At 40.4% G+C, this 26,795-nt stretch overlaps 1 protein-coding gene across 3 annotated transcripts in view; it reads right to left on the reverse strand.

Annotated features, from left to right (window-relative positions):
- AFTPH (aftiphilin) overlaps nucleotides 1-20,185 on the reverse strand; it is a 48,629-nt gene extending 28,444 nt beyond the window's left edge. For all 3 annotated transcript variants that reach the window (XR_004549459.1, XM_034060572.1, XM_034060571.1), the window contains exons 1-2: nucleotides 20,011-20,185; nucleotides 6,117-7,889 (exon numbers count right to left, since the gene is read on the reverse strand). Coding sequence is in view for 2 of the 3 variants with exons in the window: in XM_034060572.1 (XP_033916463.1) it covers nucleotides 6,117-7,859 (1,743 nt within the window). In the remaining variant the exon portion in view is untranslated. The remainder of the gene's footprint in view (nucleotides 1-6,116; nucleotides 7,890-20,010) is intronic.
- Nucleotides 20,186-26,795: the final 6,610 nt, after the last annotated feature.

Consider the following 26,795-nt stretch of genomic DNA (forward strand, 5'->3'; position numbering starts at 1 on the left):
CCAATCCATATTTTCCAGGAGCACATTTGCCTTTGAGGAGCTAAGCCACCATGTACGACTCTACCTTCACCATATGTGTGTGTGGGTTGGGGAGGGCTTTTGTTTTTTTCCAAATTTCTTTTTTTTGTTTGTTTTGGGTTGGTTGGTTTGTGGTTTTTTGTTGTGGAGTTTTTTTTGTTTCAGTTTTTGGGGTTTTTTTTAAGAGCTAAACTACATGGCCACAGAGTCAACACACAGGAGCTGAAAAAAGGATTCCAATTGATGCAACTCACCATGGGGAACATACCAATCAACTTCAGTAGGTCTCAGCATCTTTTGGACTCAATCATTAAACAAAGCTGAACAGTAACTAAGTCGTGGTTTGGGCTGGCAGGAACTATTAACAAGAATGGTCTGGGTTCGAAAGAACCATTAACAACGAATGGTGTGGGTTGGAAGGAACCTTTACAGCTCATCTAGTTACAACCCCCTGCCATGGGCATGGACACCTTCCACTAGAGCAGGTTGCTTCAAGCTGCTGGATCCAACCTGGCCTTGAACACTGCCAGGAATGGGGCAGCCACCGCTTCTCTGGGCAGCCTGTGCCAGTGCCTCACCTCATAGGGAAAATTCTTTTCCTAATATCTAATCTCAATCTCAATCTACCTTGCTTCAATTTAAAGCCATTCCCCTTGTCTTGTCACTACATGACCTTGTAAAAAGTCCCTCTCCAGACTTCTTGTAGGCCCCTTTAGGTAACTAAAGGCACATTTTTTTGGGGGTGGGAGGGGTGGGTTACAAGTGCACATGAGCAAACAAATACACAAATCACTAAACTCTAAGCTCCTAGCTAAATGGGGGTAGATTTTCATTTGGAAAGGCTCATGGGCTGTTTAAACTAAGAAGCAGCTTCACTTCCACATAGCAACAACTTACTTCTTTAGCTCTTGTGCAGACTCTGCTTAGCAAAGAAAGCACCTTCTCAAAAGCAGTAAGAGCTGCAGGCACAAAAAAAACTGAGTAAAAAAAAGAGAAGCTAAGCTTACAACGAACACTAGTTTATCTTCTCATGATCCAAATGTGATGGTCTTTCTGCACCTCCTGGGAAAAGCAGGTAAATTTAGGATGGTGCCATAAATTTCTCACAGGTAAAAAATGGAATTATTTCACTTTTATTACTGCAGGCAATTTCTAATGGAAACACTGGTCCTAAACTGAGACTTACAAGCCAGGAAGAGGATACCACAAGAGCTAAAACCGCTCACCAACACAAAATGAGGACTAAGGTTTTTTACAATAATGTAAAGAATTAAAGAAGACAATGATAGTCCTAAATATACCCAACACTTTTTTAAACAGTAACTATAAAGATCTTGAGCTCAGCAAAGCAAATCTGAAAATGTAGTGGTTTGAGAAAGAAGAGTAAGACTTCTCTGGTCTTCTTACTGCTTAATACAAGAGAGTTATAAACCACAGCAAAGTTCAACATAGAAATGTGAAGCTGTCTCCCTCATTTTTGCTAGAAGGCTTGCACATTCATCCTCCTTCAGGTGAAGAAGGTATCAAATCTTGCATCTTCCATATGGGTAAAGTGCAGCTTAACAGTTGTTTACCTTGCTACATAAAACTTCCCATTTCAGTTGGTCACATTATTATTATCTGGTCATGTTGTACTAACTTTTCAGCCAGGCTCTGAGAGGAAGTATATAAACAGAAACACCAAACCAACCCCCTGACAAACTATTTTCTTTTGTGAGATCCCCATAGCCAGCCTGTTCTGAAATACAACAATTATGGGCTACTTTTAATGGTCTGGTTTTTACTGTTATTCAGCTACACATACTTTAGAATCATGCTATAGACCTACACTCAAACCTTTCCAGACAGATATATTTACACTGCAAGTTTTTACCCAACTGTCTGAACTTAATTTAGCCATCACTATCTTAATTTACCTCAGTGAACTGAGAGGCTGAAGTCTTTATGGTCATAATTACTTTTTTCCAAGAGGATGACTTTATTGATTATCCAAGACAAAGTACTCTCTAAGTGACAGTGATCCAGGGTTTTCTTTGTCTTGATGTATACTTGTGGCTTAGTAACTGTGCATCACCCACACTGATTAATCTGAAGCACTAGAGCCTGTGAGCACAGGCTCTCAAATATGCATAGGATCTTAAAACCCACTTGGAGGACTGTTTGGGCTTCTCTTCCTCCCTTTCCAGTATTTGTTAACTCTCAGCTAAATCAAGGAACTCATCTCCTCTAGAGATGTCCATATGCCTTGAACACAGCTATGCACAGCTGTATTACCCACCCACACGATCACTATAGGTAATAACCGCTCTTGTGCTTTGCTGCCTAAGTCCTATATATATTCTTAATGCACAATACTGCAGAGTAACCCCCTCAGCTGACTAACATTCAACACTATTTAATGGAAAAAGCTGTGCTACAAGCTTTACATTCCTTATAAACAGAACTTAGTAGTGTGCTATGTGATCACATAGAGGATTAATGCACACAGTACAGCACATGTACTTGTTACCTCAGCCAGTTCACCCACTGCTACATCCTACATCAATTTTAATAAACACAAAGGCACATCTACAGCTAACACAAACCTGCAGCTATACTGAAACCAACTATTACACATTTTCCAGCTGAAGACAGGCATTAAATGATTAAGATATATGACAGTATTACTATGGGTTCAAATAATAGTATGCGTATTCGTGTCCATCAGCCTTTGAAACCGGAACCTTTTCTAAGGGGTTGCAAATTCCTTCAGTAGTTTCAACTGAATACCATATACCATGCCCTTTTCTTCTCGCCTCCATGCAGCACTACTGAATAGAAGAGGTCAGCATGTTACTAATCCTACATTGCAGGTTGTGTGCAAGATTCGGAGTCTAAGATCAAAGGCAAAAAAGAAAAGACATAATGATGTTTTTGCCAGTATGTGTCACTATATAAGGTCATTTTGTGACCTTTTCCCTTTACTTTCTTCTTCTATATTCTATATTTTGTAAGAAAAACTGGATTAATTAGTTGAATTCAAGCAAAGTCTACCTTCTACTTAAACATTATACCAAATCCACAACTTTCTAATCAGTTTGCCAGGCATGCACCTTACAATCAAGACCACATTCAGAAAGCACAAAATTTTGCTGCCATTTCCTCACCCAGAGAACACAAGCTAAGGAACCAGAAAGGAAAATACACAGAGAACACTGGCAAGAGACCTTGAGCTGCCCTGTAAGTAACTTTCCCTTCATGGTGCATTCTGGATGGGCAAAAATTGAACAGTAATGCTGTTTGCTAAGCATACAAAAGCAGAGAACTGAAAAATAAAGAATTACATTAGGACCACTCTGTTCATACACCATTCAAAATTATTTCACTACCACAATATAGTGACTCTTCTAGCCTCAACATCACAGATCAAGTACCTACAGCATCTTGTAAATGATCCCAGTGCACCTTTAGCCTAAGCTGAGGTCTCAATTTTCACATCTATCTCAAGTGTCTAACACATGCAGTATTTCTCTTGCACCACCTGCTCCCTTTAAGTTGCTACAGCATGTGGTTTTTAGATCTGGCAGCACTGCATCGATGCAAGTGATATACTGCTCCCGATCCTTCTCTGATTAGGGTAAAAATACCTCTGTTCTCTTACCAATCTCTACCTTTATTTTGCATCGCACTGCTCCAGAATAATCCATGGGAAACAGAAGATCAGCAGATTCTTTAAAAAGCTGTATTTTGTGGTTTTGACCTCAGTGACATTCTCTTAAAGTAAGGAAGCCAGTCAAAAGCTGAGTTTAGTTTTACTACGGTTCTGCACTCAAACGTACTGGGACTATCTACTGGCTTATGTTGACCCAACTAATCTCAATGCTCCTAGTTGTGTGGCTCAACAGAAGAAAATCGGGATTAGTACTTCAGATGAAAACAATACACTTTTTAAAATATAAAAAAGGTTCAAACCTTCCAAAACTTATAGCATTTACAGAATAAAAATGATGCTTTGAAAATGTGTAACTATTGTTTTTACGAGTTAACAGGAAAAAAAATATAGCAACTAACTGTCATTGCAAGGCTAAGGAAACTATTGCAACAGAGAAAACATATCCAGCTCAACTTCCTCTACAGCTCATTTGTGTAAAACATTCTCTGACTTGCATTTCCTCACTGGCAGGGGAAGCAGAACCTCACCTTGTAGCCAAACAATGACAACTGGCTGAAGTATAAAGGAAAGGAATGAAAAAATATTTAAGTCTTAAAACATTCTTTGCAATCTAACCAAAGTACTGTGAGACTTCATGGCAGATCATGGAAGAACTTCCACTGTAACTTGGCTTTTATCTTTTGTTAAGGAAGACTCAGGGAGGTGGAAAAAGAAATAAATTACAGAACCTCTGAAGGTTCTGCTTTTATAAACATTTACATTGAAAAGTGTTTTCTACTGAAACTCCATTATAAAATTACGGACAGTTATAAGTGTATGATATCTTCAGACTATCCCTTAATAGCATGAGTAACTAGAAAAATGGATGACTGACTGAAATCATCTCCCCATCCCACTTCTTTGTCAGATTCTGGACAGGCTTTCAAGTGACAACAGGGAAAATTTAGATGAATTGCACTAATGACCTTTGTGCTCTCTAATTCTATGGGTGAATGACCAACAGAACAGACAACAACAGATTTGTGTTTTCAACTTGAGAAATGGACCCACACGTTCAGGTGAGGATGAGTAAGGTTTTGCATAGGCAAAGAAATCCACCTGCAGGTTCACTCATGAGCCTTTCTTGGGCTCTTGAAGTCACTCTGAAATTCAGTGTGTCATTCACTGCACAAACTGCACAAACCTGCAAGCAGAAATTGTCAGGAGCTGAGGCTCACACCTTTTAAGGTGACAAGAAATCAGCCCTAAGTCCTCAAACACTGCATTCCATTTGCTGATGCTTGCAAAGCTCCAGCTGGCACAACCTTCTTCTGAAAAGCCATTTTACTTGTCACTGGTAGGAAACAGGAAGAGGCAGGAATGTCACCAAGCCTACACGAGGTCCTGGAAAAAAGGACTTGCCTCATTTCCTTTTATTGCCAGAGAAGATCCAAACCTTTCAGACACATATTACCACTGACAGCCTTTATTGCTGGTGCTGCCGCACACTGCAGAAAGACAGAGCATACACTAAACTACTCACATGGGACAACGTGACTGAAAAGAAATACTGAAGAGCATTTAAAACTCAAATTGTTGTTCTGAGTTTTGTAAAACTAATATTAAATACTAATATTAAAGATCTGTGTACGAACAGGCACAGACCTCAAAGATAACTGGTGAAAAGAATTAATACATACTTAGCAACTACGTCTGAAAACCTGCAGGGGGGTGAAGGGAAGAAACCTATCTACTTTACCCTCCCTGAAACTCCTAACTAGAAATACCAGCAGCTTTAACAAGTTACCAGTTCCTATATTTGTGATGCTGCTATAATGTAGAGCTCCCCACAACTAATGTACAGCAGAGACTTATTTTTAAATATCTTTTAAATTATTAACTTTCCAGGAGTTGGAATACAAGGGACAGAACTCCATAGGTCATGTTTTATTCTGCTCTCTACTCTAAGCAAGTAAGTGCAGCTATTTACAAATCATCATTTTTAATCAGATTTTTAAAACATGATAAGAGAATGGTGATGAAAAATAGTGGGAATCAGTAATTTCATCTTCCAGTCACTCCACTGTTTCATGAAAAGGCAACACCAGTGTCCCCTCAAAAGGCAGTAAACTACAAAATCAAAGGAAAAATTACCCCAGGCTCTGAAATGTTTATGATGGCTTATTTCTTTGATCAGTTTATGTAAAGGACCACATGTAATCACCAAGACAAATGCATACAAGTTCCAGCAGTCCCCACTCACTTTTCTGCAGGAAGTAACAGTGCATAAGATAGAGGATGCAAACACAGCACACTATTTCATACCAGTCCATTTCACCCAGCAAATTAAATCTCTCCCACAAGACAAATAAGGACTACTCAAACACTTGTTGCATGCAGAAGCAGGAACCAGGAAGAAAGGTATGCACAAGAGAACAAGACTGAAAGAAATCAAGAACACCCTTACCTGAACTGAAGGTGCTGGCTCTTGAAATTGCTTACTGGTAGTTCCTTGGGAAGACACTAAAGCAAAACTGTCAGTCTTGTGTAATACTGGACCATCAATCCTGGCAGATGCGTCTGTCCTATGTGACTGCCACGTCTCTTTTCTGTGATGAGATTCTCCAGCTTGCTCATCTCCAAAGGCAGCCCAAGAACAGCTGTCTTTTTGTTCATCTTCAAAAGCATTCCAGTCTGTAGCCTGGTTACAACCTGCTGAACTAAAGTCCGCAAAGTCGTCAGAGTCCTGAAAAGCAACACTCTCATCTTGAGGTTTTGGCACTGAATCAAAGTCTCCAAATTCACTGTCATCACCATTTTCTACCTCAGTAGTATGCTGGAAGTCTAAGCCAGAAGTTTTACTGGTAGTATCACATTCTAAAGTGTCAGCAGTCTGGTTTAGTTCAGTATGATCCAACCTTGCTGGCTGCTGAGAAACAGTACTTGTGTCCCTGAATTCACCAAATTCATCATTAGTTTCACTAATATGTGCGGGCTGTTTGGAAGGTCCTCCTAGATCTGGAGCATTTATTGGTTCTTGGGCATTACTGAAGGTGGGAGATGCACTGCTGACTGAGCCAAAATCACCAAAATCATCATCATCATGTGTGTCACTGCAAGCTAGTACTTCAGTACTACTTCCACCATTCTTAAGATCTTCAGAATCACCCAATTTTTCTCCTGCAAGATCACAGCTTAGGCTTTGGATCTTATCAACCTTAATGCACTCTGTTCCTGAAGAGTCATCAGGCCTAGTAAGATCTTTGCCATTCTCTGTGCCATGCTGTCTTCTCCTTCCACTGAGCTCTCCATTTTCAGTAGTGCATATTGAACTTCCAGTTACTAGAGATTTAGTAGAAACTGCAAATTCATTATCTTCCAGTGCTGAGGGACCCTGTTCACAACTAATTTCTGAAATGCAAACTTCTTCAATATGAGTTACTCTGTTTATTCTGTTGTTCTCCTGAATGCTCAGAGAGTCTCTTTCATGAAGAATGCTGCATATTGTAGCTCCTGTTCCCTCTAAATGGATTGGCTTTTTGCTTGAGAATGAAGCAAAATCTGCAAAGTCTTCACCTGAGCTAGGCATTGAGTTCAAATTTTGCTCAGTACTATGGGTGCTAACAGTTTTCAGTCCCTTTGAGTCACCAATACTGTCTAGATCCTCTGTTCCCTGAGGATTTGCAGGGTCTGATGCTGCAAATCCGTTTGTTAGAATCTCTAGACATGGAATTTTCTCACCATTACAAGCATCTATTTGCTCATCCTGACTCCCAACTGCTATACCAGAAGAAAAGCCCTCTGATTTCCCAGTGTTGTCTTTCTGTTCCCCTCTTTTACTTACATCTTCTAAAGCAGTACCTGAAGTTCTAAACTTGGATTTTTCTTTGCTGGTATTAGTAGCTGGCATATCAGAAAGTTCCTTAGTAAGAGTAGGAAGCTCTGTAACACAGTCTTTAACATTTCTAACAGATGTGAAAGTTGCAATGCTAGCTACATTGTCAGAATAATCATGAAGTGGGATGAAATGGTTCGTGGGTATAAACTCTTCCTTTGGATGACCGTAGTCTGGTGTATCAAAATCAGGAAAAGCTACTCCAGCAGTGCTTACACCAGAAAATCCTCCAAATTCATCTTCATCATCATCATCAGCTCCATTGTCTAGTGGTGGAGGGGATGAGGAGTACATTCGAATAATATCTGGTTCCATTGTTTAGTTCCACTTCAAATTAATATATTTCTGTAACAGTGAGAAAAAAGAAGTATATTAGAATTTGGCTAGCTTTTGTCATTCATATTTTTTAATTCTACTGTTTCATGTTTTGTTTTACACAAGTGTGCATATGTCTATGTCCATATTAGATATGAGAAAAACCCCAAACCCATTTTCTAACCAATTCTTTTGTTTTAGAAGTCACAGAGAATCTACTGGGGACAGTTCACATCTCTTGCAAACTACTACATAATCATATCCTCAGCAGACGGTGCCAAAATGCCAGAACACAAACCACATTTGCCTTGAGCCATTGTGCACCACAGACAATTAAACTCAGTTTTAACCCACCAGTCCTCTACCTCCCATCACAAGCAATTCATAAAATATCCAATGATCCTGGTCCATCTTTTGCCATGCTCATTTGTGTGCTCAGCTTACTGTGTGACAGAAACTACGACACTCGACGGACTATGTCACAACATTCATGTATACAACGCACCTTCAGTAGAACCAAAGACTGAAAGATATTTCCATAAGCTTTGAGACTGTGAATGAGTGGAGAGAGGAGCTGCTGTTATCATCATTAGCTGTGATAGGCTGCTCTACTGTTTAGGTTTCTTTCTACCAATTCACGGTGTCCCTGTTCTTTGGGTTTAATAACAGTAAGCCAACACGCTGTCTCCACAGCTGCTATCACCAGCCTGCTTTTGTCTTATAAACCGCCAGTTGGGAACAAGCACCAGCAAAGCCTAGGGCAAAACAAACTTCATCAAAGCTTCTTCTCAAAAGCAGAAAGGAGCAAGATTATCCATAAAATATTTAAACACAAATCACTAAATCACAGGAAGGAAAAAAAAAGGACTTATTCCCATGGCCTAGATAGAAACAGATTAAGGACTCCATCTTAACACTGCAAACCATTAGAGTAACAAGCAAGGTATAGATAGAAAGTCTTCCTTCCTAAGGAGTGATCTTGATGGTTTTTTTGGATATTCTGTGTAATTAATTAAACAACAACTAGATTGTTACAGATTCACAGTTGTACATATCACTTCACTAGTTCATAGCATAAGAGGTCCTTAAAGGGAGAGATATGACCCAGCTCTTTCCATTTTGAATGACACTTGTCATGAGTATAAAGCGTAACATACCCAGCATTATCTACAGAAAGAGTGGAAACAACCTATACATATTAGTAAATATTTGAATTTCTAACCCCCACAGTAAGTGCAGACTTCACAATACTAGTTCTGAAAGACAGGTAAACCACAAACCTTAACTTCAGCATCTTTATCAAACAACTTTGTACATGAACCTAAACGACGGCACACAAAGGGTGTAACAACAACAAATGAAGCTCTGCACAACATCACAGTGCTTGAGCCGAACAACTCTTGGTATTTGCTAGGGAAGGTATTTTGCAGTTATAAAAGAACATCATGCTTATCAGATGAAACCCTGAAGTAATTTGTAACAACCCATGCAGACTGAAGAAGGCTGAAAAGGAATTTTGTTTAGAATAAAGAATAAGTTGTCAACAAGCTCCCACATAGGCTTACTCAGCAGCAGCTGCTTAATAAAGTATTTGAGAGAAGAGCTTCCCTCTCATCTCAGAGGTCTCATCTCTCCAGTGCACTCTCCCTTTACATTAAGGTCTAGCAATTGCTGTTTAATGTACACACTCATGTAAAGATCATTTCAGAGATGTCTGTAGAGCACGACTTTGTGTTTGCATACAGATTACTCCAACCTGTTTAGCTTCCAAGCCTCTGGGCTTTCAATCCAGCAAATGCAATAACAGCATTTCTTCTTTGTAAGTATCAGAGCAACTATTCCTTTTTTATATCCAAATTTCCAAGACCTACTGTGGTCAGCCATCAACACTAAGATTAAATACCCAGTATATCCAAACCTCAACTGCTTTCTGAAGGTTTTACTGCAAAGATCCATATGCTATACATAAAGATAAGCCCTCGTAGGTGGAAGTGCTGGTTTCGTTCTTTTGTAGAAGACAGACTGGTTAGGTAGATATTGGTATGTATGAGCTGTGTTCATCTCAAGGCACCATATCTTGGTGATAGCACTATTTAAAGCTATAGGGGAGCTGGTTGAACAGTGAATGGTATTATGGCTGGAATTGATGACTCCTAGCATCATGAATCAGTAGCTCTTTGGTAACACACTGACATTTAGGAGAAAGGAAAGAAAAAGCTGCAGCAGTTGGGATGGGATTCACTCTCCCCCTCCAATTCCTGGAAAAGAGAAAGGATTTATTGGGGTTATTATTAATAAAAAGGAGTGGTCTTATTTGGTGATATAAAAAAATAATCATCCCTTGTAACTAAATCTGCTTTCACAAGTCTCTACTTGAATCTCAGCACACAACAGCATAAACTTACTGTTAAACCTCCCAAAATTTAACAAGAGTTGTTACACCTACTTGGAAAATTTAGTCAACACAGTATTTATCATGTTACCTCATGTGACAAAAGCTGAAGAAATAAAAGCAAGAAACTAGTTCTTGAATCAAACAAAAAAGCCCCTCAGCACTATTTCAAGTATATTATATATATATTTTATGTTCATATATATCTATAGATATATATATATATATATAGATACGGATATCAAGACTGGATATATGCCATTACCATCCCAGAAGAAACAGGAGGATGAACAGAAACAATGAAATGGCTGGAAATAAGGAAGGTGAAAATAGGAATCCTACTAAAACCACACCGACTGGCTTCTGGGGAGTGTAGGATAAGCAGCTCCTTGTTCTGCTTATCCCACCAAGTACTATGTACATAGACAAAGTACTATGATTGAAAGTCACTGCAACCTCAACAACAATTTAATTGTATGATTAAGTGTTTTATTATTTATTAAGCAGAGAGGTACAATCCCTTCAAAACATGACTAAAGCCATTTAAAAAGAAAATATTTTATTATGTTGATTTACAGCATGTTGGTTTACACTGGAAAGAAAAAGCCATATAACTAAACCCAGAGAAGCAGAAAGTCAAATACTAAATACTTCAATTACTCTCTAACACATAGCCTATAAAACATTACATGCTTGAGAAAGTCAAATCCTTGTGTGCTGACACAAGTTAGAGTTAGAAAGCTAACACATTCGATTTTGAAACAGAGATTTCTGAAGTCCACATGACCCATTTCTGAGGCTTCCAATGCAGTACGAGTAATAAAGATCCAAGTTTAACACCAAAGTGAATATATATGGTATAAATGCATATATAAAACACAGATATGTATCAGAAATGTCTTTTTTTTTGAAACTGAATAATCAAGTCACGCATGTAATTATAGTCATGTAAAAAGGAGACTAAATCTAGGTAGATCAGCCTTGTCTTTCCCAGAAGCCTTACCTGTATTGATGAGAAGTCATGAGAAAGGGAGGGAAAAGCAAAGAGAGAAGCAACCTCAAATTTGTTTCCAACTGGCAAGCATATGACAAAGTAGTTTTGCTGGTTCAGTAATAACACAAATCCACATTGTACTCCCACAGCCTAAAGTTTTCTAAAGTCTTGGAAAGTTCTTTGATCAACTGCAACTATTTGCTTGGCTAAGAAGCACTGCCAGCTCAGCAGCCTATCTAGATTACCACAGCTTTATGGATAGGAATTAGATGCAGGAGGATGCTGATGAGCTTCCTAAATCATGCATTATACGGAATCACAGAATTGCGAGGGTTGGAAGGGACCTCTAGTCCAATCCCCTGCCAAGGCTGGGCCACCCAGAGCAGGTTACACAGGAATGTGTCCAGGAGGGCTCTGAATGTCTCCAGAGAGGGAAGACTCCACAACCTCCCTGGGCAGCCTGTTCCTGTGCTCTGCAACCCTCAATGGAAAGAAGTTCTTCCTTGTGTTGAGTTGAAGCTTCTCCTATTTTAGTTTATGGCCATTGCTCCTTGCCCTGCAACTGGGCATTACTGAAAAGAGTCAGGCACCATCCTCTTGGCACCCGCCTTTGAGATATTTAGATGCATTAAATGAGATGGCCTCTCAGTCTTCTCCAGACTAAACAAGCCCAGCTCCTGCAAACTGTCCTCATAAGAGAGATGCTCCAGAGCCCTGATCATCCTTGTGGGTTCTGCTGAACCCTCTCCAATAGCTCCTTGTCTGTCTTGCACTGAGGAGCCTGGAACTGGACACAGTACTCCTGATGGGGCCAATATTACTTAAACTAATATGTCAACACTATGCATCCAAAGCCTCAAAGAAAGCTTCTGAACCTTCGTATTAAAAAGAAAATTTGTCTTTATGTTTCACCAAAAGCACATGTTTTATTTTTAAGTCTAGTCTTTTCAGATTTATAGGCTTGTGTAACTTGGTTTTCACTTGAGTCATTTGAAATATCACACTCAGTTCTGCATTAGTAACTGCTCCACGATTTGACATCAGAAGATCTCATGCAAGAAATGCAGGTTAAGAATTAATTCCTATCAACACTGGACATAAGTAACTCTACCAACTTTTTAAATAATTGACTGTATTATCTTGGCTAAAAACAAATCATAACAGACTTGAGAAAATCCTTATAGGCAAGGATGTTCTAAAAAAACAACCGCAAGATGCAGCACTCAGAAGGCAAACTGAATAATATGAGAGCAGCAAGCACCACAGTCAAAGGGAATTTACCCACAAGACTCCTCTTCTTTGCACTTAGCATAAAAAAGGGAAGCAAGGAACAAGAAAAGCAGGGACAGAGGACAAAGACAATGTGAAGAGACTGCATGGGGGCTGAAGCTGACTGCCAAAGCCCAATCAAATACGTAGGAAGATCTCTGACCACCTAAAAACTTTCTCTCCTGCAACTTCGGCCATAAAAAAGAAGAAACTTCCTTCAATTTTTCATTTCAAAGCACTTTTAAAACATCACAGGGATCATTTACACAGCAGTAGTCCAGTAGCACAATGCTCTGCTCCAGAAATGTTCCAATAACACTTGCCAAAACAGGATCTACATGGAACATTAATTGTGCATTTAAAAATCTGACCATAGGTTTGATGGTCTACTACACGTTTAATCAGTTTAACCCACAAGAATCAACTACATAATCAACTGTACATTAACTTGTGTATATTTTTAAATGGCATCTATTACCAAAGATGTTACAGCTATATTTTAAAAGCTGAAGTAAAAGAGCTCCAAAATGTATACATCTGTATTGTAGAAGAGTGTAAGATTGTTACCTTAACACAATTTAACAGCTGTTTACTCAAAAGAATACCATACTCAAAGTGTAACAGAAGGAAAAAAAGTCATTCAAGAATTACCCCTCCCCTTGACTAAGTAATTCATGATAATTCTTTTATTTTTAAACAGGGCATAATCCCAATTCTACCTGCAGTATAAGAACAACATGGGACTTTTTGCCTTAATATACTTTCTTCAGAAAGAATTTTCATTACGATCCCCTTTCTTGACTTCCAAAAATGTTCTACCTGCCAACCATAAACTACTGAACCTAATTCATTATCATCTACTGGAACATTAAGATTATGAAAACCCACAAGGCTGACAGAACAACTTCATCGATTAATTCTTTTACTTAATCCGTGCTTTGTCTGGCACTCAAATGGGGTCTTACACTCTACTGAGACAAACTCCTGCTCCAAGCACTAGGCTATGTAAGTTTGTAAACCTGTTTTTTCAAGTAATTAACCCAAGCTGTGATTTAACTTAAAGCAGAATTTGCACAAATCTATAACCAATATGCAGATTATTTATCTTCTCCAGATTTTTGAGGGAAGTGACTCCCAAATTTAGACGTCAGCTATGAATTTAACATGCAACTTTCACATTTGTTATATTTAAATACTCTTGAAACATGCTAATTTTAAGCAAATAGAACTTGACATTTTTTCAGAACACAGCGTATAGTAAGGATTCTTCTTTCAGAGGAATTTTCAATAGTTTTTACTTACACATAATAGAGCAGCTGCTTCTATGATTCATAATACACAACAGCCCAGGTTTATGGCATCAGATCTTACCCCTTGAAGTGTAGAATCTGACAGAGTTTAAGTGTTCATGTTTAAACTGAATTATTTTAGCTACAACATGTTGACAAGAGTCAGCTATTTTTTCAGATCACAATAGTTTAATATTAGACTGATGATGGATTTACATCAATTCCTTATGACATGCAGTTGCTCAAGATTTTTCAGGAAAAAGCTGTTAAAGAATTGTGTCTGTTTCAGATGCCATTTTCTTCACTCTATTTTTTAAAGCTGAAAACACTGGTTAACTTCTTGCTTGCACGTGTTTCTTTATATTTATACTTCAATATTCATTATGAAGGAAATTCACAAATTTCATTATTATTAACTGTTGAAGTCATACTATAAATGTAATTCACAAATACACTTACAAGTATATATTGACATTTTACTTTAAAGAAAATAAAAAACCAGCCTGCTGATTGTAATCGGTAAGATTCAGTTATGCTATTGCAGCTCCTGGTTTAAACCATTCAAGAATGTAACTCAGGTTAATTTAGAACACTTAGAAGAAGAGAGAAAGCAGAAATAACTAATGCTGGAAAAGATAAAAAGTAGCAGTTGACTTAACCTCTGATAGGGCAAGGATTTGCAATGTCAAAATGCACACCATTCTATCTTAAGTCACTAACCAGGTTTCTAAAGCATTTGCTATCAAACCAGGGTATCTTTTTAATTTCAGTAAATAGGAAACAATAACTGCTTTCCTCACGCACGCATCACATCCTTGTTCATTACCTTTTGTAGAATAATAGTAACATTCTAACAAAGACATGGTAGCAAAGAGAACAATGTGATTACACAAAAGCAGGTATAAATAGTTCCTTCTCTATGTGTCTTCTAAGGCAGACTTGAAACGGCATGTCTGGCTCTTACATAAGACCTAAAAACCTGGGAGGCCACAAAGAGTATCTCTCAAGAAATAACACGAGGCCTGTAAATTCAAAAGAAACTCCTTGTGGAGCAGAACGTTCCTTTTAACTTAAGATGAACATTAGTAAAACAATGGATAACCTCTCAGCTGTGGATTACTCTGTAAGCAAAGCTGAGTTAAGCAACCCATCACTTAGAGCATAAAGAAAACAAGATAATCAGAAATGGCATGATCAAGATCTCCAGGACAGAAGCTACAATGGTACTGAAATGCCCTAAAGTAAAAGTCTTGCAGTGGCAAGGAGACTGATTCAAGTCATTAGCTGCCAGCATCTGAATTTTCCAAGAACATTTAACTCTTCTACTGCAAGGGAATTCCTCAAGCACATACCAAAAATACCACAGTGAGGACCAGATTTAGAATTCTCAGTACAGCAGAATGTTGGCTTCCAGCAGGAAAAGCTGTCCTCTTCTATTATAACTTTTTTTCATTGGCTTACGAACAATGGAAAATGGATTTACAGTCTTTCTGCATCTCAAAACTTATTTCTAGAAAGGGCCACTGTAAATGAGGAGAGCCTGTCTGTTAAAATAGCATTTCTACAACCCCAAACTGCTCTAGACAGAGTCACTGTCCAGGCTGAAATCGATATGTTCTTAAATTGGTTTAATAAGCTTACTTTTATTTTTGGAATAAGTTACCAGCAAACAAAATACAGCAAGAAAATGTTTCCTTCATAAAGCCTCCAAGAAATCAATGTTTTCGATTTTGAAGGTAATGCCGTTACAGCCAGAAGGTCCATTACCCAAAGCACAAATTTCACTTTTTATTCTTGCTTGGACATATGAGTTGAGGAAAACAATGTTCTCCAGTTCCAGTAAAGGAAATGTACCTAAGCCTTATTTCTCATTACCCAACACTTGGAATTAATCAATACCACTGTACATTACTGTGGTTTCAACAAACACCAAATGTGCTAGAGCTAGACACCTTCTATTAAAAGGTGTTGTATGTAAAACGAACATTAAAGAAACCAAACTCAGGAGACTGCCTTCAGGATTCAGGTACTTATCTCAGGCAGCTCACTCTTCCTGTCCTCCTGACCTCCCCAGGCTAGCAGTAAACATCCTCAGAAGATCCAGCCTATGCAAGATTCTAACCTTTGACAGTGCTCTTCTTCCTCTTATTGCTGACAATACAGGAAGACCAAGTTAGGTGGCACAAACATGAAATTCAAACAGATCTGGGATATAGACACCTTCCTTATTAGATTATATGAGGAAGGAATCAAAACACTTTCAGTGCATGTGCTGTTTCATTTATCATAGAATGGATTGGAAGAGACCTTAAAGATCACCTGGTTCCAAGCTGCCTACCATGGGCAGGGACACCTTCCACTAGACTAGGCTGCTTAAAGCCCCATCCAGCCTAGCCTGGCATCCAACCTTCTCCCTGCTGCATTTTGGCTTAGCTGTGGAATCAGAGGAACATTTGAAAAATATGACTCTAAATCTGTTAGTTCACAAAACAATTTTTTTAACCAAGAATAGAATCACTTGTCCAAACCCAAAAGATCAGGTTATTTTTATAGTTACTATTAGTAAAAAAAAATAATAATTTAAAATTTAATCTTTCAACTCAGAATCTGCTGACTTGCCTTAACAGCTGCAGATAAAGACATTGTCTGTACCTAAATCTGTAAACAGTGGGAAAAATGCTGTAAGAACAAGCATGTTTTTAATTCATATAGGCAAACACAACTGGCTGAGAAAGTCAATCAGGTTTAAAATCTGCCTCTGTAGGAACACAACATTTGTGTCCAATGTACAGCACACATCTATGCAATGTGTAAAGACAGATGTCAAAAATAACACATAACTGAGATGTTTTATTTCTTATCATTTCTTAAATTCCTTTCAAAAGTGTTCAACTCAGTGAGAAAATCTATTTCTGAATGGTACCCTCAAACATGTTAGCTGGGAACCTGTTCTAAATTAAGACAAAAGGATGCTGGATTAGAAAGTATTAGAACTAGATTACTTAAGGTCAACCGTTCTCAGAGATTTATTTAGAGAGCAATATGTTCTTCATCACACATAAACCCTTCAAACTTCACACAGGCTACAGTAAAGAGCAGATTACAAACACTCAGAGGTGAACTCTTACATGAAAGGTTCTCCCACAGCTTGGCAGAGGAAACAGTTGCATAGGGAGAACAACCATAGGTCCTCCTTCCATCACTGCAAACTTCTTGTTTCTAAGGGAACAAGTATTCTTCTTCAACATGCAGAGAACAAGGGAGGGGGAAAGGCAAAAGCCCCCAAGGAACCTGACTGAAGCAAGCTAAACACAGAGCAAGAACAGGCTTACATTATTTATCATTTATCCCACTTACAGACATTATCTCATAATAAACACAATACTAGAAAGACACCTAATACTCCAAATAACAACATTTATTCTCCCTCACTTTTCAACAGACATATGAACTTCAAGTTTCACATTTCCTTCCCCTTGGCGCCTACTTTCAAATGTATTAAAGCAAAGAAAAGTTTTGCCTTTCTTGTGGTTCTTGCAAAACAGCACTCTTGGGCTTGAAAACCCCAAATTATTTGCTATACAGAAGCAGACTCATTGCAACTGGTACCAACACAAAAACATCCCTCCCAGGATCAACCCAAAACTTTAATTGCTATAGGCATTAGCACGGAAGAGAGTACACTGGAAATGAGACTGTCAGTTTTCAAATAAGGCACATTTCAAGGCCTTTTTTGTGTGTGCACGGGAGCTGCTTACACTGTGGTTTCTGCACAAAGGAAAAATAAAATTAACAGACAAAACTTGTGAAACCTAACAATGAGTGGGATCTAAGACACTTCTCTTAAGGGGACTATCCAGAGAAGTTATGAGTATTTTGAATCCCCATGAAAGGGTTAGCATGTCATCGCACTGAAATGCTCACAAAGACGTAGCTTAAATTGTCAAACAGTACAATAGCACAGGAAGGATTGAGCATTTTGTCAAAAAGGATAATGAGTATCTGAAAGAATATTAGGCTGCTGAGTATAGTGAGAACAACCAGATCCAGCATCAGCTTCTTTACCACCGGGTTTCAAACTAATACCACTAGATACCTGCAAGGAGAGCTCTATGAATATTTCAAGAGGAAAGGGCAAAGAGTTGAGTGAAGTCCATCTAGGCTGCTCTATTATTTCCACTATGAAAGACAAGTCCTCTCAAAGTACTGAAAGTTTCAGGATATCATTTTATGTAATCAGGGTGTTAAAATGCTTACGTTAATTCAGTAAGCTACTAAAGAAATTTTCAAGTATAAATGTAAGTTCACATGCTGTCTTCATCAAGAGAAATATGCAGCACACACACAATTCAATGGGTGTAACTCTGAATTTTATAGGCTGTTAAATCCTTTGTGACATGAAACCATGGAATCATGGAACAGTTAGGGCTGGAAAGGACCTTAAGATCATCCAGTTCCAACCCCCCTGCCATGGGCAGGGACACCTCACACTAAACCGTATCACCCAAGGCTCTGTCCAACCTGGCCTTGAACACAGCCAGGGATGGAGTATTCACAACCTCCCTGGGCAACCCATTCCAGTGCCATGATGGAAGCAAACAAAAAAACCTAAACCCAAAATATGAATAAAATTAAAAAATAAGACTCAGACAGCACAAATGGGTCTGCCGAGGCCGAGCTCCTTCAACTGCTTGCTTATAAACAAATTAAGGAAGTAAAAAGAAGAGGTCATACTTTCACATGACCTCAGAAGGTCACACAACATGTACTTTACGCAAACACTATGTGGAATGGGAACACCATAGCCACACTGCCTTTTCTGAAGTAACTTTATTATAGTGCTAATTCGTATTTTTACATTTAAATTAACATATCCTCAAGTTTATGCCATTTATTTTCACAATGTTTGAAAAAAAACCCACAAGCTATCAGTAGCCACAGGTACTTCATCTCCTCTCCTGGCTCTCCCAGTTCATGTCATATTCCTCCAGGTACAGCTCCAACTTCATCACGAGGAGCTGCTACCTCCGTGTTAGCTGTGTGACCATGCATAGTGTGCATCGACAACACAACCTAACATTTTTATTCTTAAAGCAGGCTAATTGGTTTTCCAAGTCTGGTTCATTTGTCCAGAGAATAAAACAAAGAGGAAATACTTTTAATTTTGTTTAACCTCCACGGACCAGAGCAGTTAAAAAGCAGCATCCATCAAACTCACTTTACCATGGACTCAACAGCTGGAAAAAAAACAGTTCTGATGAAGCACATCACACTTCATGCAAAACATGCATGAAAACAAAACTTAATACAACCAATGTACTACAGCTCTTGTCAACGATGCCGCTTCTATTCATTCCATTTACGAACAGATGTTTGCTTTAAAAGGAGCAGACTTCTGCATTCAATTTCTGTGCTGAAGCTGGAGGAAAGGGCTGACACCATCAAGAAGCCAACTTACAGACACTGTGAGGGAATCCCGAAGTTTAACCCTTGGTTTAAGGAATTATCTTTAATGAAAATGAACATTTTGGTTCATCAGGTAGCCACTTACAATTGCAAACTGAAGCATCAGGACTTAAAAAGCATTTCAGCAACTTTGCCCCATTTCAGAACTGCACTACTTATAAAAACATAAAATCATGACTCCAGTTCCGTGTGCCCTCTTCAGATGCGTTTAACAACTGACATGCTTCACGCCCCTTAGCAAAATACGCTTATGAGGAAAAGTGAACACACCGGACAGCTCAACTTCCTGCACCACATCCCGGAGCCCTCTCCTCCACCTGCGGCCCCACTGAACCCCACAGAACCGCGGGGCTCCCGCTACGGGCACCCGCCCGCTCGACCCCCATGGCCGGCTGCCGAAGGACAAAGCCGCCGATCCCCGAGGGCAGCCCTGCAGCGGCCCAGCCCCGGCGGGACGCACCGAGGAGAGTTCCCCTCAGCGAGGGGAAGGGCCGTGGGGCTTCACCCCCCTTCCCAGCCCTCCCGCCGGGCAGGGCGGCCCGGCCCCACCGCGCTCCCCCGGCTATAGAGCAGGAAGGTCGGAAACCGCGGTGCCCCAACAGGCCCCGGCCGCTGCAGGCCCCGGGGTGAAGCACCAAGGGGTCCGCACCCCTCACCGCGGGGCACGGGGTGCCCGTCCCCGGCCAGGCCTGGAGGAGACCAACAACCACCTCCACAGGCAGCGGCGGCACCGGGTCTTACCTGCGGGCTGCTTAGGGGGCGGCGGAGCCCGGGCGTGCATGGCGGCGGGCGAGGAGGGGAGGGAAGGGGAACGGGGACCCGACCGGTTATCTGAGGCCTCCCGCGGCCACCGCCATCGAGGGGGAACCCATGTCACGGCGACAGGAACCGCGTCGCTGCGGCCCGGCCCCCTCCCGGCGGCCACCGCCTCCTGCCCCGCCACCGCCCACTCGGCCTCCCGGCAGGCCCCGCTCGGCGCTGCCGCCTCCGGAGTAGCGTCACTTCCCTCAGCGGCTCAGTAAATAAATAAAGTACGGAGCGGCGGGGCCTGCCCCGCTCCGGGTGCGGTTACACAGCGGGGGAACCGCGCCGCCGCCATCTTAAGTGCTGGCAAGCAGCTTCCACCGCGGTAGGGCCGACATCTTGGGCGAGGCCGTGGGGACGCTGAGGTGGCCATGTTGAGCTCGGGAGGAAGAGGGTAGCGCCAGTTTGTGGAGTTTTTCCGTGCCCTGACGTAGGGAAAATAAGGTGGTTTAAGTTTTTTATAGCTCTGTTTTATTTACCCGTCAGGGGTATTGTATAGGCTGGGATAGGTGAAGCTCTGCGCTTAGTTCTGGGGGTCCCATGAGGGAGTTCGGAGCCGTGCGGGCGTTTGCCCGCAGAGAGGTGCTGGAAGCAGGCGGTGACACGAAAAATACCTGTCCAGGATCGAAATAGGGAGCAGGCGGTGGGGCTGCGTTTCACGGGTCAAATGTGGTATCGGTAGTACCGGGGCAATGGCCCCAACGGAGCTTCTCTGCCGTGAATACGATCGTGGTTATGTCCTCGCTGTGGGAAGCGGTGATTTCCAAGTCCTGAGGGTGAGGCTGATGTTTCTGCATAGGGAATGATTTATTGCAGAGTTTCACCCGTTTGAAGTTAGAGGGGAGAACAGTCTGATCCCATATGTATGATTCCCCAGCCCTGTCTCCAAACCCACCTCTGGAATAGGCTGCCATGCTAGTATTCCACCTTTTATATCTCCTTGTGACCACAGGGAAAGTTCCTTCAATTTAAGAGAGTGTGCAAATCGTTTCGTCCCGGTGGAGTCCCTGAGGGGTGTCTGCATTGCACCCCGAACCCTGCTTATAGGCATCAGGGTCTGCCGGAGTCCAAAGAGTAGGTTGGTACCCATTTGTTGCTGGAAAAGACATTCGTATGTGCCTATGCTTCACAGGGAATGTGTGTACATAGGCAAGCTGTAGGTACACCAGTCACGTCATGCTTTACTTGAAGTGGCTTTTTACAGTTTTGTTTGCTTGTTGGTTGTGCAAATGCCATTGAAAAGGAGGAGAAAGACTGTCAAAAAGGCATACAGGGAAATACTCTGTTTTAAAGTATGTTTTAAAATACCTATCTTTTTCATCCTTTTCCCAAGGAGCAAAAGTAGAGAACAGTTTGAGCTCATAGAAAAACATTTACGGCAAAACCACAGAATAAAGTAATTAGATGTAATAGCATATGCGTACTTCTGGCTTTAAAATACTTTGTTGTTTTCTGATGCTTGTTTACTGGTGAATACTGTCAGAACTACAGGCACATTAGGTCTTTAAAAATGCATAATATTTTTTAAAATAAAAGTGCAAAGCCTGCCATTTGTCCTTTGACAGCACTGAACTGAACACTGTACAGGAGCTAGAACATGCTGGGAAATTACAATAATAAAATAGTGATCAAAGTGTAATATTAAAGCTTTGCTTCTACAGAGGTTTAAACATCCATTTAAACACACAGTAGTCTGGCTGAGGAAGGCTTAAAACAAGGCTATTTGCGGAACTTTTAATGGTTGAGGTAGGTTTGTGGAATAAAAATGCCTCAAGTGCATTTAAGAGTAATTATAATTCATCTGCTAATTTAATAAGCAAAGCCATTGTGAAGAGTGGGGAAATTACATTGTTAATACAATGCTTCTGTTACGGTAGGAATCCAGTTAAAGTAGCTGAATATAATAATAGGTGGCTATTAATGGGGCTGTGTTAGTTACATTTCGCCGCCTGGTGGCTATTTTCTGTATTTCAGCTTAGTGTCAGCACTGGCAGGGCAGGAGAAGCTGTGAGGAAACCGGAGAGTAGGGCTGTTTTGCAGTCAGAGATGTTTCACCTTCCCCCAGAGTACAGTAACGTGTTTTGCATTGCAGGGATGAATCTGTAAAAGCAGTGAGATACCTTGTTGTAAAGCAACAGACAAACTAGGTTGTTTCTTCCCGTATGTGGCAGTAGCCATCAAGTTTCAGGGGCCCAGAATACGCACCAGTGTGTGGTGTTAGTCCATGGAGAATCATTTCCTGTTCCAGCTGTGTTTACTTGATGGTCATTGACCATAACTGTTAATCACTCTCAGGGCAACTTTGTAAATATTATAATTAGAGGAAGTAATTTAATCATTATCTTCTCTTACACAGCTGATGTATCAATGATTTGAATAAGCGTATGAAATAGACACACTGCCTGTAGCCTCCCCAGACAGCAATCTGAGCCTGAGCACCCTGAAGAGAAGAATAAAGGCCTTCTGTGGAAAAGACCAAAGCCGCAAGCACAACCATGTACCACAAGAAGAGAGCCAGAAGAATCAACAGTGTCAGTAATTATGCCCTAGAATAGAAGGAAATTTGTTAAATAAAATTCCCAGATGGTTTAAGGAAGTGACTCATATCCTAAACTACAAAGAAAGGCAGAAAATCCCTCCAAGTGGACCCTGCCAGTTTGACCAGAGGGAAATTTCCTTTTCTTTCTTGGTGCTATTCATTTGTTTCTGGACCAGAAGCTTTGATCAGTATGCATCTGTGAGTCTCTAAAATCTGTTTAACTTGAATGCAGGATCAGATGAGAGATGAACGTTCCACATAAAGTAAGTGAAGGTGATCTTCACTTGGGCATTGTGTGAATGATTGACAAGATGTGGGGGATTTTTTTAGTCACTCCTGCGTAAGCTTTACTGGTCGAAGGAGATTACACTTGCTTACGAAGGCAGACTGACTCTTCATAATAGCATTAGCCGTATTTTCTAGTAGTTCTGTGAAATTGAATCCATGCCATACAGCACTAATTTCAAGGTTATATTTTTAACATATGAAAGTTTCCTTTATGGAATTGCATGGCTTGTAATGTTTGTATGTGTTATTTGGAGATTATTCTAGAGTGGTGTTCTAGCTTTTTTTGAACATATGGTAGGGGCTGTTTTCTTTCTATACATGCATACTTCCCAAGCAATTTCTTTTCTTACGGCATGGTGAAAGAAGCGCTGTAACTTTGAGATATCCATCTCGTTGTGTAGCATCTCTGCATAGTGCAATAAACGTTTTAAGTCAAGCGGGACTGGTCTTGGTAACTCGAGGTCCAGTCGTAACTTGTTGGCTGCAGTAAAGCAGTTTTATCAGTCACTGCTGCTGAGTCCTGAACTGTCAGAAGAGGGCGCAGCCTTCTTAGAAGTCTCAAATGGAAAAAGGAATCGTGGTGTGTTAGGATGATTCAGAAAGGTTCTCGCAAAAGCCGTGGTCTGGAGGCCCGGACACTTTCTGGATTGGGAATTGAGGATGGCAGGGGGACCTTCTTATGGTCTACATCTATGTCCTTCATAAAATTTATTCATAATTCTTAAGAAAATTGAGTATAGGGAAACAATTTAGTTTTTTATTTCTCATTTTAGAGTTTTACAACGTGGTTCCTGAATGTAACTTTTAGTGGTGCTATCAGCTATACCATGTATTGTGTAGTGTAATGCAGAATGTCTTCTGAAAGATGTTGGGCTACTAGCAGTGAGTAATGCACTTTTTCTTTTTTCCTCTTTTTCTTTTAGTTTCAAAAATACGTACAGTAGAACATGGCTCCTGGCAATGGAAGCTTTTCCTGGCTTCCCAGCTCAGTGGATGGGGAAGAAACTTGTTCTAATCAATGAGCAGATAAATCCTCAAACTTCAGGTAGTTTGCTTTCCTCTCTGCTGCGTTTGGCAATACTGCTGATCAGAAACTAGATAGTTACTTTCCTGAAAAATTAGCATGCTTTGTTTGTTTTAAATTCACAACTGAATCAGACATTTGAAGATTGGAAATTATCTGTAGAATGAATTTAAAGTGATCTTTAGACCTACCAGATCATTTCACGAATGCCAAAGGCATTCATTTCTGCTATTGGCAGGGCAATGCCAACTCATTCAAATACCTCTGTGGAATATATAGAAACCCCAAGCAAATTGGAAACAGGAAATCAAACCATTACAATTTATCTTCACAGAATGTTTTTACTTTTTCTCATCCTGACATGAAACTGAATTGGCACATTTTTCTGCAGTGTTTTTAATTCAGTGATTCTGCATTTATCTTAGCCCATTATAGCTGAAATACCCCCTACTACTGCATTATCAAACAGAAGGAGCTTTACTGGCTGAATTCGCCAATCAAGCTTTCCATGAAAATTGTTTGTGGCTGTGGTTTCATAAGGTGGGCATTATGAGAGTAGCTGAATGAATAATACATGCTTTCTGCTGCCTTCTAAATGGGCAACAGTTAGTAAAATAAAAAAATCTGTGGTTACTGTTAGCTAAGTTAAAGCTGTAGCTGAGCAGAGAATGAACTGTTATTAAAGCCAGACTGCCCGGCTCTTCCACAGTGTACTGCAGAGCTCTTGTCTATGTTAGAGTTGAGGGAGCCAGGACTGCATTTTGGCCCCAGGGCATCCCCCAAACATATTAGGGACCCCCTTGTGAAGACCCCATCGGGGTCTGTAAGCTGGCTGTGCAGCAGACACCCTGAGGGTCCATGTTCCCTGTGGCTCTGGCAGTGTCTGAATTAATTCCTGCTCCATGTGGTCTTCATGTGTCTGCTGACAGTGAAAGGAATTTGCTGAGCATGGCCTCCCCATGCTAGGTGTTAACCATTATGACAGCCCTTATGTGGTAGTCTCTCTTTCCTCCCAGGGCTGTAGTGCCTCTCAGATCTTTTCAGAGGCACTGAGATACTCTTCTAAACATTTCAAATGCCCATGTCTCCTGCATCACTACTACTTCCTTTAACATTAACCTCTGGGCATGCAGAATGACCTGGCTCTGGTTTCTCTTGTTTTGGGGATCCGACAAGGTGTCTTAACTTTTCCCAGCTCTTCAAGGAAGGGACTGTCTCCATCTGTTCTAGTTGCAATGGCATAAAACGTTGTAATGGTCGTTTTAGATATAACATATAAATCGTCTGTTTGGAGTGCAAATTTATTACCTTTTACAAATGTCCCTAGTTATATGTATTAGAGCCATAGTATGAAAGAAGGCATTGCTATGTAGCAGCCCATTCTCTTTTATTTTACAAGCCATTGAAAATCCCAGAATTATCCTTAAACAGTACTAAATGTATTAACTACAAAGCACCCTATATAGTTACAGAAAACAGATGAAATGACAGTTATTTTAGGTGGGTCTTAGAAATCTACATCTGAAGGGCATGTAGGTTCTTTGATTTTTGGCTCAGGCTTATTTGGGCAAGTATTGGGCTACTGACAACAGTGTTGGGCAGGGGTTTTGATTAGTTTTAGTTGTTGTTGTGGTGTTTTGGTTTTTCTCTTCTGAGGAACTCCTTTCTGAAGTCTTGACCATGTTTATAGATTGTCGTGGTTATTACAGGCTGTAGCTGAAGCCAGGACACAGGTGATTTTGAGCATGTAATGAACACGTAGGCTCACATTCCTGACATATGAGGGCTACGCAGTGGATTAGCCAGCTCAGGAATGTCAAAACAGCCCCATTTTACCACTGTGGTTTAGACCATATCCTCAAAGTGACAGAAGTTAATGACTTCACTGTAGCAATATTATGTGCACACTTGGCCTCAACATATTTTTATGTGTAACTCATCAGCAGCATGTTCAAAGTGTATTTTAGTGTATGTACATTTGAATGACAGCAAGGCTTGCCAGCAGAAGCAAGAGACAAACCAGTGTAGCTGGCAAAAACTGGCAGGTTGTTGGCAGTGCTGGTGTGTTCAGGTGTGAAGGAGATGTAACAAACTTGAAGATGAGTGCAGACTGAAAACAATTTACTTCAGCCTTAATTTACGTGTGTTAGTTAAGCCGAGAGGAGAAAACAGCTGACAAGTGCAGCAGGTCAGCAAGCTATGGACAGCCCAAATGTACATGGCAACATGTACTATTTTCTCACAGGGCTGACACTGTTTCTGTCTCCTAGAAGATGGTATTATGTGAGTACCTCACTGTCAGCAGGATAGCAAGCTTTTTGGCTTTCTCAGTAGGAAAGCTTTCCAGTGTGAGTAATTATTTTTTTTTCAATACAGGCTCTGAATGTAGAAAGCGAATAAGAAAGTGAATAAAAATCGTTCATTTAAAGGCAGTCCCTTACCTTTAAGAGGTATGGCTTGTGAGTTTTTTGCATTTATGATGAAAAGTGCTAACAATCGTTGAAGACCATTATTCTGTTTTAATGATCCAACATATTTACTGGCCAAAACAGAGTTGATTTCCATAGCTACTCTCCTTCCTTGTGCGTCAGCTCCCTTCTGTGATGACAGGAGTCAAGAGCCTCCAAACACGCTTGTAAATCAGCTGGTAGGAAATGCTGATCTACAAACTACTAACTCTGTGTATGTGACGGGCACTATTACAGCAGTCTCTTGCATACTGAGCTGTTCAGGGTAATAACATATACACCTGTAATCTCTATTAACATCTACCTTAAGGTTTTCTAATTTCCAAGGCATTTCAGATGTGACTGTTTGGGTTGGTTTTTTTTTTTTTTTTAATGTTTTGAAGCATTGAAACTTACCTCCACA

The sequence above is a fragment of the Melopsittacus undulatus genome, chromosome 3 (genome assembly GCF_012275295.1).
Source record: "Melopsittacus undulatus isolate bMelUnd1 chromosome 3, bMelUnd1.mat.Z, whole genome shotgun sequence".
NCBI classification, from domain to species: Eukaryota; Metazoa; Chordata; class Aves; order Psittaciformes; family Psittaculidae; genus Melopsittacus; species Melopsittacus undulatus.